General features: G+C 41.5%; 1 protein-coding gene and 2 long non-coding RNA genes across 9 annotated transcripts in view; 1 reads left to right on the top strand and 2 right to left on the bottom strand.

Annotated features, from left to right (window-relative positions):
* LOC146505844 (polycomb group RING finger protein 5-A-like) overlaps positions 1–22,923 on the bottom strand; it is a 37,892-nt gene that overhangs the window by 7,868 nt on the left and 7,101 nt on the right. For 2 of the 7 annotated variants that reach the window (XM_085182438.1, XM_085182439.1), the window contains exons 2-9: positions 21,036–21,119; positions 20,161–20,885; positions 18,223–18,319; positions 17,763–17,818; positions 14,342–14,401; positions 10,035–10,261; positions 9,673–9,771; positions 7,404–7,493 (exon numbers count right to left, since the gene is read on the bottom strand). In XM_085182438.1, coding sequence (XP_085038564.1) covers positions 7,404–7,493; positions 9,673–9,771; positions 10,035–10,261; positions 14,342–14,401; positions 17,763–17,818; positions 18,223–18,319; positions 20,161–20,275 — 744 coding nt within the window. In that variant the 5' untranslated portion in view covers positions 20,276–20,885; positions 21,036–21,119. Of the gene's footprint in view, positions 1–7,403; positions 7,494–9,672; positions 9,772–10,034; positions 10,262–14,341; positions 14,402–17,762; positions 17,819–18,222; positions 18,320–20,160; positions 20,886–21,035; positions 21,524–21,800; positions 22,689–22,923 lie in introns of those variants that run through there. The other 5 variants (XM_085182440.1, XM_085182441.1, XM_085182437.1 and 2 more) reach the window with 4 other exon arrangements.
* On the top strand, positions 7,489–17,400 carry LOC146505846 (uncharacterized). The gene is made up of 2 exons (XR_014877531.1): positions 7,489–7,683; positions 8,946–17,400. It is a non-coding gene; the product is annotated as an uncharacterized LOC146505846 (long non-coding RNA).
* Positions 14,916–17,756, bottom strand: LOC146505845 (uncharacterized). Its single transcript, XR_014877525.1, has 2 exons — positions 16,582–17,756; positions 14,916–16,508 (listed from the first exon to the last, which is right to left on the bottom strand). It is a non-coding gene; the product is annotated as an uncharacterized LOC146505845 (long non-coding RNA).

Here is a 22,923-nt window from a genome sequence, read left to right as displayed (position 1 = left end):
TAGCGCTGGGTCATCACCGTCACCTCAGAGGGTTAATATCGTCCCACAACAACACAAAGTTGAGGCAGTCAGATTTCTTTCTGCTGTAAACTTTCTTTAGAGTCCAAACGGTGGGGGCTGTGAATAAGCTCAGCTTTTTCTGGATGCAGAAAACATGCATGAAGATGTTTGAGGAACACGTTTTGGGTTTCACACTTGAGTTCCATCATTCGGGCCAAACGCACGGTGCCAGCTCTGGAAATGTGCTTTAACGAGGTGAATTGATTGCAGGAGAGATGGAGCGTCTGCGTTGCAGCTTTCGTCTGTGACTCTACCCGACCCCAGAAACACATTTTGTGTTTGCTATTTTGAAAAAACGGTAAACACTTTTTCTAAATATCAGAGCCAAATTCCAGATCTGGAGCAGCTGTGTTTAGTCATCCTGACTCAGAGACTGGACATCTGTTGTTTGGACGCTTTATGTGGACAGCCTCTCCCCATCTTCTGCTACTCTTAAGACTTTGATCACATGACACAACACACTGATTTTTGATTCTTGGCCGATTGTACACCACCGAGGAGTTTTGGCTACTTTTAGGTGCAGTTTAACATATTTTTCCAACTTTAAGATTCTAAGATTGGTAAATATGCAAAGTGCTTTAGATTAGTATGGTGCTTTTCATGGATTTTAAATCCTTTAATAAAGCGCTCTAATTCCTCATAACGCGCTGTGGATAAAGATTAGCCGTTGATTAATAGTGTGTGACTTGGTGCCTTCATATAGTCCAATCTGACTCATTTAAACAGAAATGAACCAGAGTAAGCAGAGATTTTCGTGCTTAGCAACATAATTAAATACCATTCGTTAATAACAGACATCAGTGCGTGTACGTTAAGGGTATTTTTCGTAAACGTTTTTCAGTCCTGTGTTTTTAAAAGTCACCACGGTGGCTTCCTGCTCTGAGTTAATGACATCCCGGGAGGATACAGATTGATTTTCCTTTGCTCCCGTGTGAGCGGAGCCGTCCTGACCGGCCTCTAAGTCGGAGGGAGAAAATGAAGCCGAGCTGCAGAGTTGTCAGAAGGATGAGACTGATGAATGGCTCGTATCTTTTTTTCTGTCCGACTTTTGCCTCCATTCCCGACTCTGGCGCTTTGTATCCATCTTTCTCGCGCTCTCTGTCATCCCTCTCCTTAACCATACAGGGTTCAAACAAGATTCAAAAATAATTTCTGGCTGTTTATCCTCATGACTCGCCAGCGAGGGCATAAATAATTCTGACGGACAGACTTCTGTCTGTTGTTGTGGAGCGTCGGGGCGGTGGGCGGAGGGGAGATAGAAAATGTGGCTCCTGATGTCATGTGAGAGGTTTTCCCTCAACATGTTTTCTTTTCACATTTGGCTTGAATGCTTTCAATTTCTGAGCGCTGACCTGGAGTCAGTGTGTATTCTGGGGACACTCCAAGTGTTTTATTTCACTGTGGAATATTTTGAGCTCCACGTCTAAATGTTTTCAGAGAGATTAAATAGTCTGATTAAACCACTGATTAAAGCTGAGCTAAAAACGTTATTTGAACTAAACTACGATCAGTGACAACAACCTAACTGATAACTGACACGTAGCCTGGTTCTTCACAGTCCTTACTAGGATGGGATACTGAGACTGAGTCATCTGAGGCCCATGTTATGCTCTCCCTGGTCTGTTCCCTACAATATGTATTTATGGATGGTAAGTCTCCTCTTCCTAGTGTCCTCTTCCTTTTTCCACAGTTGCTTTGCCTCTCGTTGCTCTGTTTGTGTTTGTTTTATTAATCTTTAAAGTATCTTGATGCACGCTCAATCATCCAGGTAAGTAAATCTCCAAAAGTTGATTCTGTTCATCTGGACGTAGCGTTTTGTGGGAGAATCGTTTGGTCATCATCCAAGTGACGTCTTCAGTCTCAGCTGACTGCAGGTTTCAATCTTATAAACAGTACATTTGCATAATGACTGAAACCAGCCCACTGAAGGAACAATGGGCTGGGAGGTCAGTTCCTTCATCATAGTTGTGCAAATTCTCATGACCATTGATCAATGCCGACCAGAGATGGGCAGTAACGATTACTTTTTTAAAGTAACGAGTAAAGTAAGGGATTACTATTGCAAAAACGGTAATTAGATTACCGTTACTTTCCCGTAGGAACGCTGCGTTACTGCGTTACTAAAACCGTGATTTTTTGCGAGAATGTCTCATGACAGTGACGTAAGAGAGTGCGACGTTCGTGACAACAGCTGTGTGCAGATCAACAATGGATCATATATCGAGTGCAGAGAGAGTATGAGCGTGCAGCGTTTAAAGCGTGGAAGTACTGACCTTACTTTGAGTTTGATTCCATAAAAAGTGACAAAAACATTAGTGTCCGTTGTGCGTGGGAAGAAAACTTCTTTTTACAGAGAAAAAAACCCCTAAACTTCCGAGCAAGCAGCGAGTAGCTATGACGTAATGGGAAACTCACAGAGAAACTCGCGGATTCTTCCACTGACCGCTGCACACCTGCACCAGGGTAACCCTCCGCCTACCCCACTCCTGCTTTACAGGTGAAAATAGAGCAACAGGACCGCTAGTCTTTGACTTTATTTATTTTCTGCTGTGTTTTACTTGCATCTATTTGAAAGACTGAGTGTAAACACACAAAATATTTTATTTTATGTGCTGGAATGTGCAGAAAATAGGTTTAAATATTAAACTAATTTCTTCCAGTCAGAGAATGTTGCATATAATTAAATGTTTGCTTGATGCATAAAGTTAAAAGATTAAAACTAATAAAACAAGTTTTAAAAAGAGACTTTTCCATTTGATTACATTTTGTATGATGATTATGGAGAAAAAGTAGAATTGGGCTGAAAGATCTATCACTTTATCACCTATTCAGGTTGTAAATCGTGTTTTTAAAAAGTAACTAAGTACTTAATTACTTTTGAAAATAAGTAATCAGTAAAGTAACTGGATTACTTTCATGGGGAAGTAATCAGTAATTAGTTACTGATTACTTTTTTCAAGTAACTTGAGCAACACTGATGCCCACTGATCAATGGTCATGAGTCCCATTCACAGAGAGTTGGGGAATGGCTGCACAGCATTGTAAGATGGCGAAAGACGTACCCTTAGGCCCCCTCCTCGATTCAGAGATGGTCTTTCCCTGGCGTCATCTCATCATCACCGTGCCTTATATAAACTTTAACTCATTTCTCCATGTGCATGACTTCCGTCATGGACCAACCAGCCTGCCTCTTGTCTTCCTTCGGTCTCCCTGCTTTGGACTGGCTTTCCAGATCCATTAACTCTATCAAATCCACACTTGGTCCCACTGCATCTGGCACTTTTACTCAGGACTCATGGGATGGACGACATTCACTTAGCTTTTGCTGCTGAAACGTTACGTGCAGGTGGACATTTTTAAAGCGTGACGACATTTTAACCAAGCTGTGATCTTTTTCTAATCCTTCCAAGTGATTTTACTGCCTAAACCTGACAGAGTGGGTTTAGTAAGAAGGTGTGAAGGAAATAAAATCAAATAAATTGGAGAAATTATTTACGCTGCTGGCAAAGTACTCGTGCCTCTACATCCAGACTGTATCACACCTTATGACACATAGACACAAATCAATAAATATGAAAGCAATAGAATGAAAAACGGTGAACTTCACGTCCATGAGCATGAACTTTTTCTTCTTTTGGCTGCTCCCTGTAGGCGCCTCGTCAAGTATCGTGAGGATGAGTTATGAAACGAGTACGAAAAGTACTCAAAACCACCTTTGTGGCCGTTCCTGTATCACGAGGCCACATTTACTGCACAGAGACTCACAGTGGAGACAGAGGGGAGACCACCAAGTGCTCTGTGATGACTGGTAAATAAGCACTGGAACAGGACCGACTGAGGAGATTAAGTATCCTCACTCTTATCTGTGGTTTCAAGATGTTTCCAGTAAAAGTTTATGTAACAGAAAAATCGTTTTTGTTCTGCTTGCACTCTCCAAAGCAGCATTTGTTTAATTGTCCTAAATCCTGTAATAACATGCGTTCATAATCTGTGCGGATAATTCGCCATATGGGAAAAAGGCCCAGATGGAAAAAGACGTGACCTGCAGTTCTGACAATCTGTGCACAATAAAACAGTCTGTAACATTAGTAGAGAAGACGGATGTCCAATCAAGCTGGATTAATAGGTTCAAACAAGCTGCGTTGCTGGAAAATAAAGCAGCAGAGACGCCATCTTCCTCGGGGTTGGCATGTCCTGAGTTTAGACTGGATCCGAATTCTGCTGGGACTCATTTAAATTTGACTCGATGCAACTTTGGCCTGCGTAGCTTTCCGGTCACAGTGCGACACGATAATGAGAAGGAAAAATAATTCTGTTTTCTTTTCCGTCCTCTCTGACAAGTCAGTGAAACGGATCCAAAAAAGAGATTTTAGCTCAGCGGCAGGCGGACTTTGTAGAGGACACGATGACACTCAGCTGGAGCTGAAAAGCTACACGCTTAATAAGTTTGTCATTTCATACTGACTTCCTTCCTGCCGCCTTTCCTTCTCAGTTCCACCTGACCCGGTGTCTGAAGCGTCCTGCTGTGCCAGCTGCCTGCACTCATTAGTTACCATCCAGAAATGGACGGGAGGTCTCAGTAGCAGTAAAAGTTCACGCAAATACTCACCCGTGCAAACAGATACACAGCCGCTCATGCACAAGTCAGCACAATTACTGTAGATCAAAGACAGACACACTGGCTCAGGACTGATGACCCTGAAGCCCAAGGCTGAGAGTACCAGCACGTTTCAGAGTGACAAGTGTGTGTGTGTGTGTGTGTGTGTCAGTTAATGTACATCATGACATCGGCATTTTTTGGGAGCATTTTAAAGCGTTCATATTTTCAGACTGAATAGTCAAAAAAATCAATAAAACAAAGGCCTTAAAATTTGATTTTTTACATTTCCTGTAATATATATTTATGTTAAGCCCGGTATAATAATAAGATTTACTTTTGGAAATCACCATCATGTTACTTGATACATGCACCTCTAACCATAACCTGTGGCAAGAAGAATATACAGGACTGTGCAAAAGTTTTAGGCAAGTGTGAAAAATGCTGTAAACAAAGAAAGTTTTCAGAAATATAAGTGATTGTTTATTAACCCCAAATGTCTTCTGCAGCAGGACAACGACCCCAAACACACAGCCAAAGCCATTAAGAACTCTCTTCAGCGAGGAAGAAGAAGAACAAGACGTACAGGAAGTGATGGTACGGCCCCCACAGAGCCCTGATCTCAACATCATGGAGTGTGTCTGGGACTACATGAAGAGACAGAAGGATGTGAGGAAGCCCACATCCACATCTGTGCTTAGTGCTCTGAGATGTTTGGAACAACCTACGAGACGAGTTCCTTTAAAACTGTGTGTGTGCCTAGAAGAAGGCAAAGGGTGGTCCCAGAAAATATAGATTTGATTTAGATTTCTGTTTTGTTCTTTTACTGCATCGTGTTGATTGATGAAAATAAATGATTAATGTTTTTCTCACTTGCCTAAAACTTTTGCACAGTATAAATTTTGTTTTTATGAAATTCTTCTTCCACACATCAGAAACTTCTTTCCTTCCTTTTTGTCTTTCTCCAAAACATCAGAGGTTCGTACGGAAGAGGATTAGGGCCACTGGGGAAAAAAAAAGAATTCTGACTTTAATCTCAGAATTCTGACTTTAATCTCAGAATTCTGACTTTAATCTCAGAATTTTGACTTTAATCTCAGAATTCTGACTTTTTTCTCAGAATTTTGACTTTAATCTCAGAATTCTAACTTTAATCTCAGAATTTTGACTTTAATCTCAGAATTCTAACTTTAATCTCAGAATTTTGACTTTAATCTCAGAATTCTAACTTTAATCTCAGAATTTTGACTTTAATCTCAGAATTCTAACTTTATTCTCAGAATTTTGACTTTAATCTCAGAATTCTAACTTTATTCTCAGAATTCTGACTTTTTTCTCAGAATTCTAACTTTAATCTCAGAATTTTGACTTTAATCTCAGAATTCTAACTTTAATCTCAGAATTCTGACTTTATTCTCAGAATTCTGACTTTTTTCTCAGAATTCTAACTTTAATCTCAGAATTTTGACTTTAATCTCAGAATTCTGACTTTTTTCTCAGAATTCTAACTTTATTCTCAGAATTTTGACTTTAATCTCAGAATTCTAACTTTATTCTCAGAATTCTGACTTTTTTCTCAGAATTCTAACTTTAATCTCAGAATTTTGACTTTAATCTCAGAATTCTGACTTTATTCTCCAAATTCTGACTTTATTCTCCAAATTCTGACTTTAATCTCAGAATTCTGACTTTAATCTCAGAATTCTGACTTTAATCTCAGAATCTCAAAATCTCAGAATTCTGAGAAAAAAGTCAGAATTCTTTTTTTTTCTCCAGTGTCCCTAATCCTCTTCCGTAGGTTCGGCCTCACAGAGCTAATCTGCCTTTTTTCAGCAATATTCACCTGGGAACTCTGCAGAACCACAAATCAACTCTAATGCCTTTTAGTGGCTCTAAACTCACACAAAGCTTTCCCTTTGACACTGCGCTGTTTACATCTAATCAAATCAATCCACCATTTATTATATAAGTGAATTATGGCTTTTAGCCACATGTTAAATAAGCCAAATTTCAAAAAGCAGATAACGTTACCTGTGTTATCAACATTACACAAGTCGTGTTATTTTGCATGTCTTCTGTTATAAGAGCTGTATTTTGGTGAACCCTAACCATAGAGAGGTCTCTGACTTCCTGGTGACCTAAAAACAACCCCACTGTCTCCTCTTGTAGATGTAACAAAGGCTGTGAAGAAGAAATATACCTTCTTATGCACAAAATAAATGTGGTGCACAGAATCTCTTTTATCATCAGTAATGCGTTTCCTGTTTTGACTGTCATTGCTAAGCATCTGTTAAACATGCAGATATGACTGACTTCACTTTGCAATGTGACCTTAAAAGCCAAACAGGATGCAGAGTAACCCCGAGCCTCTAAGAGGAGATGGACGTGGTTCAAATTTAGCAAACCGAGGTAAAGATGAAATGTCGAAATGTTACATGAGAGGCGAATCTTTCATTTAAACCGGGCGTCTCATGAACATCAGTATTCTGTACCAACACCATAAATTTATGTTGCAAAAAGTCTCGAGTTTCCTTTTTCACAATCTGACACCTTCTCTGAACAGAAACGCTCCTTTCACACTGAATATGAAAGTCATTCAACCAGGAACGCACGCTTTCACTAAAGTGCACGAATGCATAAGATCCACAGACACACGCGTGCACGCAAACATTTCCTGCAGCGATGCATCTACACACGAGGATGCAAACACTCACACATAAACAGGAAGTGAACGTGACAGCCTTACATTCTCTCCGTGTAGCCTCCATCGGGTCATGTAGATGAACTCGAGAGTGTGATCTCTGCCCATGATCTCTCCATTACACAGAACGTCCAGCTGCAAACACAAGAAGGAAAGTATATAAGAAGGACGCTTTGACCGAAACAAACACAAACAGCTTTTAACGAAGCGGTTGCAGTCACAAAGTTTCGCCTGAACCTGCCTCCCAGACAGAGAAGGTGACGAACGAAAACAAAAGCTCTCACTTCTACGAGACATGAAAGGAGAGGGGAAGTTCACTGTGGTGGTGAGTGGGAGGCTTCTCTGAATATGTGAGTGTGCGATACCACTTTTAGCTCGGCCTGCTCCAAATGTGGAAGCTAACAGTTTCTTAATCCTTTGCTAAAGCTGGCAGATGATAGCATAGCTTGCATAGAATATTAACGAGCATCTGGCTACGAACTGTTAACAGGTCAGAGTTTGGCTTCATATTTGACCACATGCTGTTTCTCTGCTGTTCTAATGCAATCCACTAAATCTTCATTATGTTGAACTGAACTCTCCAACATCTTGCACTTTATGTGTAACACAGTACAGCTGTTGGTTAAACAAGTCAGAGTTATGCTACCAAATACAATTTCAGCATGTTGCAACTTTAACTTCTGTGCCTGCACTGCATTTTTAATGACATCCAACCGTGTTTTTATACAGTACTGAATCACAACAACAGTCGCCTCAAGGCGCTTTTTATTTTAACCTCCTAAGACCCGAACTCTTTCATGGCATGCATTTTTAAATGCTCTTTGCTATTCGGGCTGTTTGGGACTTGTTTAACGTAAAAACAAAGAATTACCTGATTTTTTTTTTTTACCTGATTTTTGTTTCTGAGAGAAATGAGATCCACACATGAGGATATTAGCTTTAAATTTCGATAGAACAGAGGCAGGATAATGTCCTCATAAGTGAATATCACGCCCTTGTAGAGCAAAATTTTCTATTTTGGTCGAGACATCCCAAATGTGATGTCCACATATGTGGACTCCAGGTCCTAGGACAGGGGTGGGCAATCTCAGTCCACGAGGGCCGTTGTCCCCGCAGGTTTTAGATGTGTCCTCGAACCATCACAGCTGATTAAAATGGCTAAATTAGCTCCTCAACATGTCTTGAAGTTCTCCAGAGGCCTGGTAACGAACTAATCATGTGATTCAGGTGTGTTGACCCAAGGTGAGATCTAAAACCTGCAGGGACACCGGCCCTCGTGGACTGAGATTGCCCACCCCTGTCCTAGGAGGTTAAAGTAGACCCTACAACAATACAGAGAAAACCTCATCAATCATATGACCCCCTATGAGCGAGAGCTTTGGTGACAGTGGGAAGGAAAAACTCCCTTTTAACAGGAAGAAACCTCCAGCAGATCCTTGTGAGAGACAGTCAGCCTCTGACAGTCAGACTTCACACCCTGAATGTGTGACAACACCTGTACCATCATCTACTGTAGTAGTTCAGAACTAAAACAGATCTGTGATGTGGCCGGAAAGCACCGCATTTTAGCATTTCTTTGAATTACAGCGAGCTGAGAAGAAGACACCCATGACTCTATGCACCACAGATCCAAAGAGTGGACCCTAGTCTCTCAGAGGGAAGCCATTTTTGTGGTAACTCTTGTGTTTATGTGTACAAAGAAAAAATGAAAATGTGTGTGAAGACTGTTTGAGCAAAGTAATAATGTGAGGTACAGTTAGGGCAGACATCTCCGAAAAGGTTCCCTTAGATAAAGAGGTCCCTACACCTTAGTCAGCCCTCCCAAAGTAGTGAAGAAAGTAACTTCATTACATTATGAAGTCAGTGGAACCCTGTAAATATTCAAAGTGGAGTGATTTTTGCAACCATAAAGGAAAAAAACATGATTTCATTTCTTTTTTTCCAGGAAGCCAAATTAAGCCTCTAAAAGTGTCCGTTTGCCTCTGTAATGTTTCTTTGCTCTGTTTGATCTATGGTGAAAGCTCAGAAACTCAAGAGCAGGTGGTCAGAAGGGGACTGAGCACTTGCAGGAGTGCTGAAGGTGCTCCAGAAGTGCACAGGGAGATGACACTGAAGGGGAGACCAGTCAAACTCAAACTCAAGTATGATTTTTGCCTTTTATGACCATCACTGCTCAACATCCAACAAACAAGCCCCACGAAGGTAATCCTACCGATCAACCGAAAACTCTGAGTTTGTGTGGTTAAGTAAAGAAAAACATGCCTTTGAATCGTGACACATATTTTAATGAATGAAAACAGAGTGTGCTCCATACCTCGTAGGAACTCGGCAGCTTTAGTTTAAGACTGAGAAACTTCTTAATTGTTCCCACGGTGACTCTACTGGAGCAGCGGATGAACCTCTTCATCAAATCCTAATTGGATGAGAGAATAACTCTTACACACTGATTTAATGAGGCATAATTGCAGGTTTTTAAAGGAAAAGACATGAAAACAAAATTACATCTTTACAGGGGATTATGCACCAAGCACCCGTGAAGTTTGGAAACAATTCCCAACACATCCAGCAGCAAAGACATGGAACACCCTTGTACATCATAGAGAGGACCAAAACAAGGTGATATTGTGTTTCAATGCCTGTTTCTTAATTAAACGTTATATGTAAAATAACACGCACCGTGACCGTGCTCTCCCCCGACGGTCCTGTGTTGCGTAAGCAGTCCAGGCAGATTGCGATCTGTGGGTCACTCCTGTGATAGTCGTCATTGCCGGCACCGTCCGCCTCATTGCCTCCACCATCACCAGCGTCGCCTCCAGCATCGGGAACCCCGAACCGTGGACACCTCAGGGTTTCTACAGGCAGGTTAAGGATGTTCGTTGTGGATAAGCTGCATCGCCAAAACTCTGGGCCAGATGATCAACCACAATATTCAAGTCTAGCCTTTGATCGGTTTTCAACTGTTCCAGTTATTGTTACTTGTTACATTCCCACATGGAAAAGATATATATAAAAAAGATACATATAAATGTTACAAAGTTTGTATCTGTCTTGTGTGAAACTTGTATGAAAAGCGTACAAGAGTGAAAACAGATACAAGATCCCTTGAAAAATTATATAAATGAAACTTGTATGTTTTGGATACTTCCTAAAACAATATATGAAAGTAATGAGAAAGTGGCCACTTTCATGAGTAAATCATGTACCGTAATTGTCGGGCTATAAGCCGCTACTTTTAGCACAAGCTTTGAACCCTGCAGCTCTTAGTCAGGTGCGGCTTTTCTATGGATTGTCCACGATTTTTGTGATATCGTAAGACGATTTGTTTTGTTTGTTCCGCTGTTGTACGGCACTACGTTGCCTGGCGGAAGGATCGGGGTTCAAGAGTGGTATGTTGGTCACATGTCCATCCGCCCGGCAACATAGTGCCGTATGAAGTAGCGCAAAAAACAAACTTCAAAGTAGCGCTACGCGTTCAGCGCAGTGTTGCCAACTTAGCGACTTTGTCGCTATATTTAGGGAGTTTTAAAAAAAAGACGTGAAAGCGCATATCGCTTTTACTCTCAACAAGCAGCGGGTGCTGTAACGCAGTCAGTTCTTCTTTTACTCTTTTACTCTTATGCTGTTTTGTGGATCACAAGGTTTAAAACTGCTTATAAACACACACACACAAAGTAACTCCACCAGAGTGCCTATTTCGGGTCACTTTTGCCGGTCCAAGCCCGGGTAAAGGAGCAGGGTTGGAATTGTGACATTACAAAAAACAATAATTGCTAAAATAAATTTAATTTGTAGTTCTAAATAAACTCTAAATGCATTTAGGACGTTTTTTACTCACTTTATGTCTCGTCCACGATGTTATTTCTCTCTCCAACAACGTAGGTTACAATTACATTAGCATGACCAATTATGCAAATTAGGTGATGACGTCATTTAGCGACTTCTAGCGACTTTTAGGACAGCCAATAGCGATTTTCCTTACTGAGGAGTTGGCAACACTGGTTCAGCAGGAGGCGTGGATGACGAGCGGCAATAAACTTGCGAAAAGCAAGTTATGCTCAACTCCACCGGTGGAATCTGACAGCGTGGAAAAGTGTGAAAACATCCACGATCACTAACGGAGGATCGTGGTGGGTGTTCGACTCTGACACTGACAACGAGGATTTGTTTGGTTTTGAAAGTGACAACGAAGGAGAGAAGCGGAGAGTGGATGACGAAGCCATCCTGAGCCTGTTCGTATCCGACACTGGAGAAGAGGACTTTGGTGGTTTTAGTGCAGGAAGAAGAGAAAGATGGTGAATGACTGACTTCTCTTCTTGTTAAAGCCGTGTCACTGCACCTGAGCCTAAAAGGTAGTCCCAATCTATTTTTCTGGTGTGCTGTAGGTTATATTTATGTTGTTGTGTCTCCAAACAGCCATCTCTTTCCTGACAATTCCCTTTGTGCATATTCTCTTACATATGATAAGTCAACCTGCGGCTTTTAGTCAGGTGCAGCTAATGTATGTACAAAACAGGATTTTCCCCTGATTTTAGCTTGTGAGGCTAATATTCAGGTGCGCTTTGTAGTCCGGGAAATACGGTAAGCCTTCTATGATTCACTATATGAAGTAGGCCACATCTGATGCAAGTCTTTTATATGTTTTTACTATTTCTTTTCCATATGGGTTGTTTCTCTTGAACCTGATGCATTGGTGCATTGGTCAATGTCTGTAAACACGAGCTCTGTTTGCACTGAAAAATGTGGTGAAGGGGGGTACGAAGTCTGACAAGAAAATTCCCTGCTGATGTATCAAAGCTTGATAAAAAATCCCCCCCTTCTTTACAGAGCTTCTTCTCTAATAATGAAAGCAAGCGTGCAGACATTCTGAGTAAGACGCATCAACCACAACTGGCTTCCTTCCTCCATGGCATGTTTTTTTTTCCTTTTCGCCAGTTTTAAAGAAAAGGTGTGAGAGGCAGAGGCGACGCAGCCACCCGTCGCCCTACATGGCAAATTCTTTACACTGCATATGACAGTGTTCCTATTTCAGTCATCTCCACCCACTCTAATGCACGAGGTGAAAACTCTGTGACACAGCCTGCGAGTAAGAGTGGAAATCTCCTGTAATTTAATGGAATTCTAATGTGTTTTATTTGAAATGACAGTGTAATTATATTTACCTACTAATACTTACAGGTAGGTACAGTTCAAAAAGGGGGTAAGAAGTCAGGTTTTTATGAATAAAAAACAAAGAAATAATTATACTGTAAGTAGGGCTGCCACGATTAGTCGACTAGTCACGATTACATCGACTATTAAAATCGTCGACGACTGATTTAATAGTCGACGCGTCGTTTGAAGCTTTGTAAGATCCTGAAAGATGCAGGAATAAGTAGTAGGATTTAAGAGTGTAATAACGGACTGAAACAGAAGATGGCAGCACTGCATGTACAAGGATGCCAGCTGCCGTTAAACCCCGAAGAAGAAGAAGCTGTGTCCCGGAATTCATAGCGCAGCTCAGTTTCCAACAATGGCGGCAGCTAGTTAGTTTTAATATTACTCTTATTATTCTTTCTGGGTCACAAAATAAACGTTTAACATATTTTCAGGCGAGAATATAACTCCGTAAACCTCAAATATCTGCTCAGTTTATCAAGACACCACATATTTTTAAAAGCGCTCCGACGTTTTCGGAGACGTCTGTTAGCCACTAGCTCGATAGCTAGCCGGGGGCTAGGCTAACTAGAGCTGTGAGAACACCGGATCCCGGCAGATCGTTTTCAAACATGTTTGGCTGAGATTAAAGTTATAGTTTTTACACAGCTGAATAAACGTCAAGCAGACAACTGATTATCAGAAATGTGAGATGCTCGAGAATTTACTCCGGTGTCCTGTTATATTTTAGATAGCAAGGAGCAGACGGCTGCTATCATCTTGTCTTTATTTTTAGTTAGCACATACCTTAAACACTTAAAGCTGTAAGCTAATGATAGTTATATAAGAGCAGATGCTGCTGGTGCAATAAGCTGTACGTTTTACATCCAATGGATGATGATCTGATTAGTCGACTAATCGCAAAAATAATCGGTGACTAGTCGACTATGAAAATAATCGTTTGTGGCAGCCCTAACTGTAAGTCAATTTTAGTCACGTGTGTAAGTAATTTGATGTGTCGTTTTATATAAAGCATGATTCATTTTAAGTGCAGCGTAACTGTAAGCAGTGTGTAATTTTGTGTAAAAACAAATAAAATTTCCCAGTCTTACATCATAGGCACACTGTACTTTTCAATATTTATATTTAATGAAATAAATATGGAAATAATTATTCTAGTGTGCCTACTTTATGTATTTGTATAACTGCATTCAAATTTATAATAAAATTAATTCAATTACAGGGGAATTACACCCCTTGTCATGGTCCGTGGTCCTGTGTGTGGAATGTGTGATGCGCGGGTAGCCACACCCCCAGGCTGGGCCATCACCGGCACACCTGCTCTCCATCGGGGTGATTACCTGAAGAGCTACTTAACCCGGCGCTGACGGATGCTCCACGCCAGTCCGTTAATCACCTCTCTGTGGTAACTAGACTCCCGCGAAAGCGTTGCATTCATATCTTGTTGGAGCTGCGTTAAATCTGCCTACTTGTGTCTAGGTTTCGATCCGGCGTTCAGCGTCTGCCACCTGCCTGTCCTTCTGCTCAATTGGATCACCCGGTACATCATCTGGCCCATCCACTACCTCCACGGATTTCCTTCTCACGGACTTCCCTCCCGAGCTCCCACGGTCCCGATTCCGGCTTCCTCGCGTCATTGTTTCCCCGGGTTTTTTAGCTCCTCGTTTTGCTCCTTTGGTTTTCCCGGGTCGCCTTTTGTTGTTATAATAAAGTGTCATTTTCTTCTAGCGCTTGAGTCTGCGTTTGGATCCTTTTGTGCACGCGCGCCGCGGGCCTTATTATGAAGTGTTACTGTTACTATATAAAGGGTTTTGTTGGGTCCAGCTTACCTTGGCCGTTTTCTTTGGGCTGGTTCTTCCTCCAGAACTCGAGCTCTTGCTGTTCCTCTTCTAATTGACAGGAAAAAACAAATAAAAGTAGAATAAAGTATGAAGCAATCATAGAGACCAAATCAATCAGAAGAGGATGGGTGACTCTAACACTGTGTTCGCCATCGTTACTGAATTCTGTCCACGCTGTGTTAAGAGTCTGGGATCAAACAGCAACATTTCTCCTGTACTAAATTTAGACTTTTCATAAAACTGATTCACTGACGCTCCTAGGAGGAGTTTAACTAAGCTTACAAAACTATTTTACTCGCACAATAAAAGCTTTTCATAGCAGACAGTTGGCCTTTAACAGCAGGAAAAGCGGGTGTAATTAATAACAATAACAATGGATTGGTTATTCCAGCCATTCCAGTGATACAAGGACCTCCTCCAAAAAACAATGCAGCCTCTTTTCTATGCATGCTTTGACATGTCAGAACGCCTGCTGTGAAAAAGGTCAATACGCTGTCTTTCCATAAGAGAAAATGAGCCACTTGCACCGATTTTAAAGCTGCTAGAGAGAAGAGAAGCTGGGAAGTCTCTGCGTTTCTCCTGGACACATCAAACCGAGCCCTGCTGTGATGTGCTCATAACTGCTATAATTAAAGTTAGCTTTCAGCCTCAAAGGGCCATTTTATCACTCAACTGAAGCGTATTCTAACATCTCAAATTTGCTATATTGGCTCTTCCCACACCGGGAGATGAACCCGGGCCGCCTGGTACCAGACAGTGGTCACTGTTGTGTTATCATCAAAATTTACAGGCACCCTCATATTCATATCTCCTCAAAACAGCCTGGAAGTCTTCTTCTAATTCCCTTTTGACGGCCCATTTGTCGCCTCTGACACGTTTACTTTTTACGCTGGCCAACAAACCAGTTTTGCTGCCTCTGGTTTAACCCTTTAAGACCTACCATAGAACCAATTCCGCCAGAGCTTATATTATATGTTTACATGCTGTGGAGCCATTTTTGGGAGCATTTCAAGTTGCTACACATCAATACAACCATTACAGCCCAAATTTTAATAATATGTCTGCATTAAGTGCATAGTAATTACATAAATTGCAAAAAAGTGAAATAAACTACCAAAAAATGTAAAATCGTTTTTGTTTTTTTAACATATATTTCTAGTTAGAGAAATTTAAGAGGCTTATCCCTCAAAACTGTAAATACAAAAAAGTTGCACAAAATAGTTTCCCACCACAGGAAATTTATTTTGAGTGTCTTCATAGTTTTATTTTTGAAATACACCAATTTTTATACACCGCAGGAAAAACGAAAATAAATATTATAATGCAAATTTGCAAAAAAGCAGCATATGCATCAAAATAAACTATTTCCAGCAGTGCAATATGAGTCCTAAGCATCCCAGAAACCACACAGAAAGTCATAAAGTCAAACATAACTTTTAAAAACACCAGTATAGGCTCATTGAGGCCCGGATGTCGGACATGCGATAGTTCGCGCTGACGTCTTATTCAATGTAGGAAGTGTTACAAACAGCTGATCGGATCGGCAAAGCGTGTTTCTGGAATATTATGTTTTTGTTGCTGCAAGTGCTTTTTATGCAGTTTTTGCAAAGCTATATGTGGACGGAAACTGTGACCGAGGACAAGCTGATGGCATAAGATGTAAGTACAACTCCTCCGGTTTCATATGCAAAAAAAATTACTGCGCTAGCTCACGTGGTTGCAGAGCTACCGGGATTTAAAAGTAGTTGCGCAAAACGGAGCGTGCTGCTCCGACCGGCTTTAAAGGGTTAAATCCAAATCCAGCAGATCCAGATGTGCTTTGATGTCTGCTGAGCCTTCTGAACATTAGCCAGACACTCGGGCCACCAGGGTGAAGAGCAGGTAGCATTATTGGAGACACTGGTAAACTTCACTTGTGTTTACGTTGTATCGCTAAGTCTCGGTGCTCTTTGTGACCTCTGGGATTTTTTATGTCGAGTAGAATTTCCAGGGATGATTTCCAGCTTACTAGCAACAGCGACAACAAAACTCCTATCTTCTTCCTGTGTTTGTTGCACATTTAAGACGTCAGTGGGCCTGGAGACTTCATACTCAGAATCTCTTAACACCTAGACGGTAGTTCACCATCCGGATAGAATAGCAGTGTAACGTAAAGCTCATTATTATTCACTGTGAACAGCAATGCTGTGCTTATACCATCACCATCTACATGATAAATTAAAAAAAACCCTCGTCTGCTGTCCACAGTCTTCTCTGTAGACCATACGAGACGATTCATAGGACGCTGACTTTTACACCATTTGGCCGAGAGGCCCGAAAGCTACAAAAATATATGACGTTTGTTCCATCGTTCTGCTGCCAGAGTGCTCTATCAGCGGAGGTGAAGTTATGGAGCAATAAAATTATAGTGCCATCACCACTTTAGTTAGACATGTTGACTTGGCTTCCCGTTGGCCTTGCCACAGAGAGAAGGCTGTACATCTTCATCTAGTTTTAAACGTTTGAGCTTCCACCTCTCTGGAAATAATGTGATGCTGACAAATGAATCCTTTACTGATGTCAACAGCAGCGTGCTTCGATCTTAGAGCTGCAGAACAGCATTCAGGACTTCTTGTGAAGGTAGTAAACTAACTGATGGTGACTCTCGAGTGTTAATGGGAATAAGAAGCAGTAGATCTCAGTAGTGTTGGTCCTGGCTTTCATGGAGGAGCCATAAAGGTGTGTGGACAATTCCCTCAAACATGTTGACTGGATAAAACTAAAAACTTGCTAGAAGCTCGGTTAAGTTTGATCACTCTCAGACTGTTGTTGGTTACCAGGTGTTCTGGACCATTACTAGAGCTTTGCTGCAGGTGCCAGCTAGGGTCTTGCTAAATTACTGAGACTTTACTGAGCAAAGTCTTACCAACAAGTCGCTGATTTCAAAAACTGCACTTTTTTAAAATGTCCACATGCGACTGGCCGTAAAAGTGAACCTTAGGTCAAAAATGTCCAACTTTACAGCAGAAATGAACATGTTTACAGACTGAAGAGAATGAGTATTAGAGTGGAAAGGGGACAAAAGTATGCAAGATATGTCTAAAACAATGACAGCGATAATTGCTGCTGCAAATTAAATTCTGAAAAGTTACAGTTTTAGTGTTTTGGAAGCATTTCTGATGGTGTACTGTAACTCTTTCCTTTTTTAAACTGCTTTCAATCCACCAAGATGCAGCATCGTGTTTGCTAGAGTGCATGCTGGAGGCAATTTGTGCATTTCATTAAAACTGGTTGCAAGCCTTAGTCTTCCAGTGATTTGTGTGATGGGAGTGCTGTAAATTCTTTTCCCGACCTCCCATGAATAGTCACATAATTTAACAGCGACTGCAAACTGAGGCGACAGATTGATGAAACCATCTGGCAAACTCACTTTCTCTGAGTCCGGGCACCAGCTTGAAAATGATCTCCTCCAGGGTGTTGTCTAACCTGAGAGTATGACAGTGAGGAGGAGGTGGAGGGGATGATGCATCGGGGGATAACAAGAAATTAAAGTAGGCAATAGAAGTTAAATGGTGGAGGTGAAGGGAGCGATGAGGTGAGGTCAAGCAGGAATAAAAGTATCCAAAGGAGAGAATAGAAGAGAGAAAATCAGCTCGAGGTGTTGAAATACACACAAAAGCAAAATGTAGAAAAGTACAATTGAATAATGGAAACACAAGAAGTTCAGAGAAGAATGAAACTCTTAAAACTGTCATTTACAAAACTTTGCAGCTCTTTCAAGATTAAATAAAAAGAAATACAAAGAGAGCCCAAAAGTGTCCAACATGCCAATGACGGGAAAAAAACAGATAAAGTGAGAGAAGAAAAACATGTCATGCAGCCAAAGTTACCTGAGCATCTCCAGTGGGTTGGTCTCATGGACCTGAATGCCACATTTAGGACAGTCATTGCTCTCCTCAAAGTGCTGCACAATACAGCTCTTACAGACTGCAAAGGAAATATATTCAAAATGAGCTTCTCCTCTAGGTTAAGGCAGGTAAACCCATCTTTTAAAAGGTCATTCAGAATAAAAGAGGCAGAGAAATGAGCTGTTCGTCTGTGAAACCATCATTTTGCCTTGTCATTGAGGTTTTTTGGGGGCAGCGTGTTAGCTTGCCTTGTTTCGAGCTGGTATTTCAGCTTGCTAAGTCACTGACAATTACCAGGTTGTCACGATCTGCTGCTCAAACCGCCCAAACTAGTCTCATGTTGAAAAAGGGGAAGCCTCCAAATCTCTATGAAAAAACTGAAATCCTGCAGTTTGAACTTCAGACTTTGTCGGCATTTCGGTTCCGATGCTTCGCAGCTCATTTGCCTCTTTCACCTTGCTCTACAATTTCACATCCACTTCAAATAGTCTGTCAAAGTAGAATTTCACTGGAACTATGGTAGCTGTAATTCTGGGTTTGAAAAACAGGAAGAGCAGGAAGTGACAGTGTGTTTGAAGCTTCTAGCTTTCTGTAGGAGTCTCTGCTCTAACGCTTGCAGCTCGGTACATTTGCTCACATCAGTGGAAACTTACTTATCAATTAAGTCTGACACGAGCATGACACCAAGGCTGATCAACAGTTTGAACATCATCTGTACTTTTCTTCATTTCACACAGGTGTGCTGACAAAAAGAGAGTCACCTGTCATCAGAGATGGGCAGTAATCTGATTACTTTTTCAAGTAACGAGTAAAGTAAGGGATTACTGTTGCAAAAACGGTAATTAGATTACCGTTACTTTCCCGTAGGAACGCTGCGTTACTGCGTTACTAAAACCGTGATTTTTTTTTTGCGAGAATGTCTCATGACAGTGACGTAAGCGAGTGCGACGTTCGTGACAACAGCTGTGTGCAGATCAACAATGGATCATATATCGAGTGCAGAGAGAGTATGAGCGTGCAGCGTTTAAAGCGTGGAAGTACTGACCTTACTTTGAGTTTGATTCCATAAAAAGTGACAAAAACATTAGTGTCCGTTGTGCGTGGGAAGAAAACTTCTTTTTACAGAGAAAAAACCCTAAACTTCCAAACAAGCACCGAGTAGCTACGACGTAATGGGAAACTCACAGAGAAACTCGCGGATTCTTCCACTGACCGCTGCACACCTGCACCAGGGTAACCCTCCGCCTACCCCACTCCTGCTTTACAGGTGAAAATAGAGCAACAGGACCGCTAGTCTTTGACTTTATTTATTTTCTGCTGTGTTTTACTTGCATCTATTTGAAAGACTGAGTGTAAACACAAAAAATATTTATTTTATGTGCTGGAATGTGCAGAAAATAGGTTTAAATATTAAACTAATTTCTTCCAGTCAGAGAATGTTGCAGATAATTAAATGTTTGCTTGATGCATAAAGTTAAAAGATTAAAACTAATAAAACAAGTTTTAAAAAGAGACTTTTCCATTTGATTACATTTTGTATGATGATTATGCAGAAAAAGTAGAATTGGGCTGAAAGATCTATCACTTTATCACCTATTCAGGTTGTAAATCGTTTTAAAAAGTAACTAACTAACTAGTAATTAATTACTTTTGAAAATAAGTAATCAGTAAAGTAACGGGATTACTTTTTTGGGGAAGTAATCAGTAATTAGTTACTGATTACTTTTTTGGGGAAGTAACTTGACCAACACTGCCTGTCATACACAGCAGCTGTACTTTGAGCCCTGCCCTGCTTCTTTACGGCTCTTTAAAGTTTGGTCGGGGTTACGTGTCACCTTAGATCGGTCTGGTTTGGTCCCACTACCTCGATGGATTTTTACCCCAACTGTCACCTCCGTGTGTTGCTGCGTGTTAACTCACATGTGTGCAGGCACTCGGTGACCGTGGTCGGTTTAATCAGGTAACCTCGACACAGGTAGCAGGTGATGAAATGGTTAAAGTCTCTGACCAAGTGCTTCCTTCCTGTCCCGGACATGTTTGGAGGGCTTTCCCTGTTTTTGCCAACAGTGAGACACCAAACAGATGGAAAATATCCCCTTCTAGCTTTAGAAGGCTCAGACGTCCATTTACAACAGTGAGAAAAGGAAGACTTTTCCAGTTACAGACAAACACTGCCTGCTGCACTTCAGATGTTTGTAGATGAATTGTGTGTAAAATCCACCGTGTCCAGGGTAGTACCTACAAGGTACCTACACCATCCACAACTGATATGAGATACGAGATCCTACTGTGTAAAATCCTGCTCCATTCTTGAGTTTTGCAGTCAGTCCTTGTTTAGGAATAACTCCCACTGATATTTTATTCCATCTTCCATGAACCATATTACTCCAAATGATCAGAAAACACAAAAAGCTCGTCCAGATGATGAGATCCTGTTTCAGGCACAGAACTCCCACAGAGCGGGCGTCACGTCTTCCTCCCTGACTTTGGTAAAGTGACCTTTTTAATCCATGGAGCTTCACAGGTGAGCTACAGAGAGTTCAGAGTCGTCTGCATAATCAGATTGTTCACCATTGGTGGCGTCGCTGTGGTCTTTACTCTTGACACGGACAGCGTGATGATCCTTTAAGTCATGATGAAGTAACCTAAAGACAATCAAAAACAAAAATGAATGTTGGGGGGAAATGTGTCGACGGATTTGAACATAGTGCTGTGCAAAAGTTTTATAAATCATGCAAATTCAATCTGTAGAAGGACAGCAAGCCCGATTATGCATCAGAATCATGAAAAAGGACCTTCAGAGACTTCAAGAACCAGCAGTCCTGCAACGGATGGGACAGTGGAGCTCGGAGTAGAAACCGGATTTACTTTAGGAAAGCCTAAAAGAAGAAGAACAGTTTTACTGCTGTAAACTTTTCCAGAAATCTCCACCCATATACATCATAATAGGAAAGAGCTTGACGGCTTTAACAGACATCTTCAAAACTTCTAAACAAAATAAAGATAATATTAAAATAACCCAAATTAAATACTTTCAAAGGACGGATCTTCACACAAGATACAATGCAACACCTAAAGCGGTTGAAATAAAAGCAGCTGGACTTCTTTTTGGTTTGTGAAGACGCTCTACCTCTCATCCAAGAGTCCTTCCATCTTCACAAACAAAAGAGAAGTGATGCTGCCTTCATCTTCATTTCAAGCCCTCAAGACTAATAAAGACCAGGATGACTGAGAACCTGCACAAACACAATAAAACGACGTATGAAAGGAAATGGTAAATGGCCTGTATTTATATAGCGCCTTACTAGTCCCTAAGGACCCCAAAGCGCTTTACATATCCAGTCATCCACACATTCACACACTGGTGATGGCAGCTACATTGTAGCCACAGCCACCCTGGGGCGCACTGACAGAGGCGAGGCTGCCGGACACTGGCGCCACCGGGCCCTCTGACCACCACCAGTAGGCAACGGGTGAAGTGTCTCGCCCAAGGACACAACCGAACCGGCAACCTTCCGATTACAAGGCGAACTCCCAACTCTTGAGCCACGATCGCCCACCTTGCGAAAGCTAGTTGCTAGGCCTTAAATCAGCCTGAATTTAACCAGTTGGGTTCTCACCCACCAAAGGGTTAGGGTTTGGTCTAACCTTACATCTTATCCTGTGTTTTGAAGAAATTCAAAAGGAAAAATAGATTTCCTTTTTTCTATTTGATGGTTATGTTCACTTGACATACAGTTCTACCACATTACTCCTCCAGTTAACCCTGTGCAAGTGGTTTTTGGCCCTTGATGGTCTGTTTACACTTTTCTTTTGTTGGTTTCCTCTGCCTCATTTGGTGTCAGGGCTCTGTGTGCGGCAGGCGGAGGTGAGGATCCAAACGCAGGACTCGTGAAGCCAAATTTCAACAGAAAACCACAGCTTTATTGCTGGCGAAGCACAAAACATGAACAGAACAACGAACACTGAGAACCGGAAACACAAAGGCATGATCCGATGGTACGACGCAACAGAGAGCACAGGAACACACAGGGCTTATATACATAGGTCGTGTCCAAATTCATGGGCTGGATCCTCCTGAGGCCGCATTTGTAGACCGATTACATCACAGCGACGCACCGAAGGCTGTCCAAATTCGTAGACTCCTCCGAATGCAGCCGACAAATGCGTCCTCCTTTTACCCGAATCTGAAGGATGGGTCGGGTGTGTCCTTCGTGGCCTACCATATCCCAGAATTCATAGCGCGGCCCAGCCAAACTCCAGTTTCCAATAATGGCGGCCGCTACTAAGTTTTAAAATTACTCTTACTAATCTTTCTGGGTCACAAAATAAACGTTTAACATATTTTCAGGCGAGAAAGTAGCTGTGTAAACATCAAATATCTGCTTGGTTTATCAAGATATCGCATATTTGCAAAAGTGCTTCGACGTTTTCAGAGATGTCTGCTACCCACCAGCTCGATAGCTCGCCGGGAGCTCGAGGGTTACTGATGAGGCCGAGAACGGCACAACTCCCGGCACATCATTTTCAGATTACCGCGGAGTTTCGCTGCTCAGGTTAAACGTAATATATAAGTCACTTAGACAACCTAAAAATGTTATTGTTGGGCTTTTTTCAGTGTTTTGTTTGTTCGTGAGTAAATCGGTTTGGCTGAGATTAAAGTTATTAGATTAGATAAAATAA

This window comes from Neolamprologus multifasciatus, chromosome 13 (genome assembly GCF_963576455.1).
Source record: "Neolamprologus multifasciatus chromosome 13, fNeoMul1.2, whole genome shotgun sequence".
NCBI classification, from domain to species: Eukaryota; Metazoa; Chordata; class Actinopteri; order Cichliformes; family Cichlidae; genus Neolamprologus; species Neolamprologus multifasciatus.
This window is presented reverse-complemented; position numbering and strand designations above follow the sequence as displayed.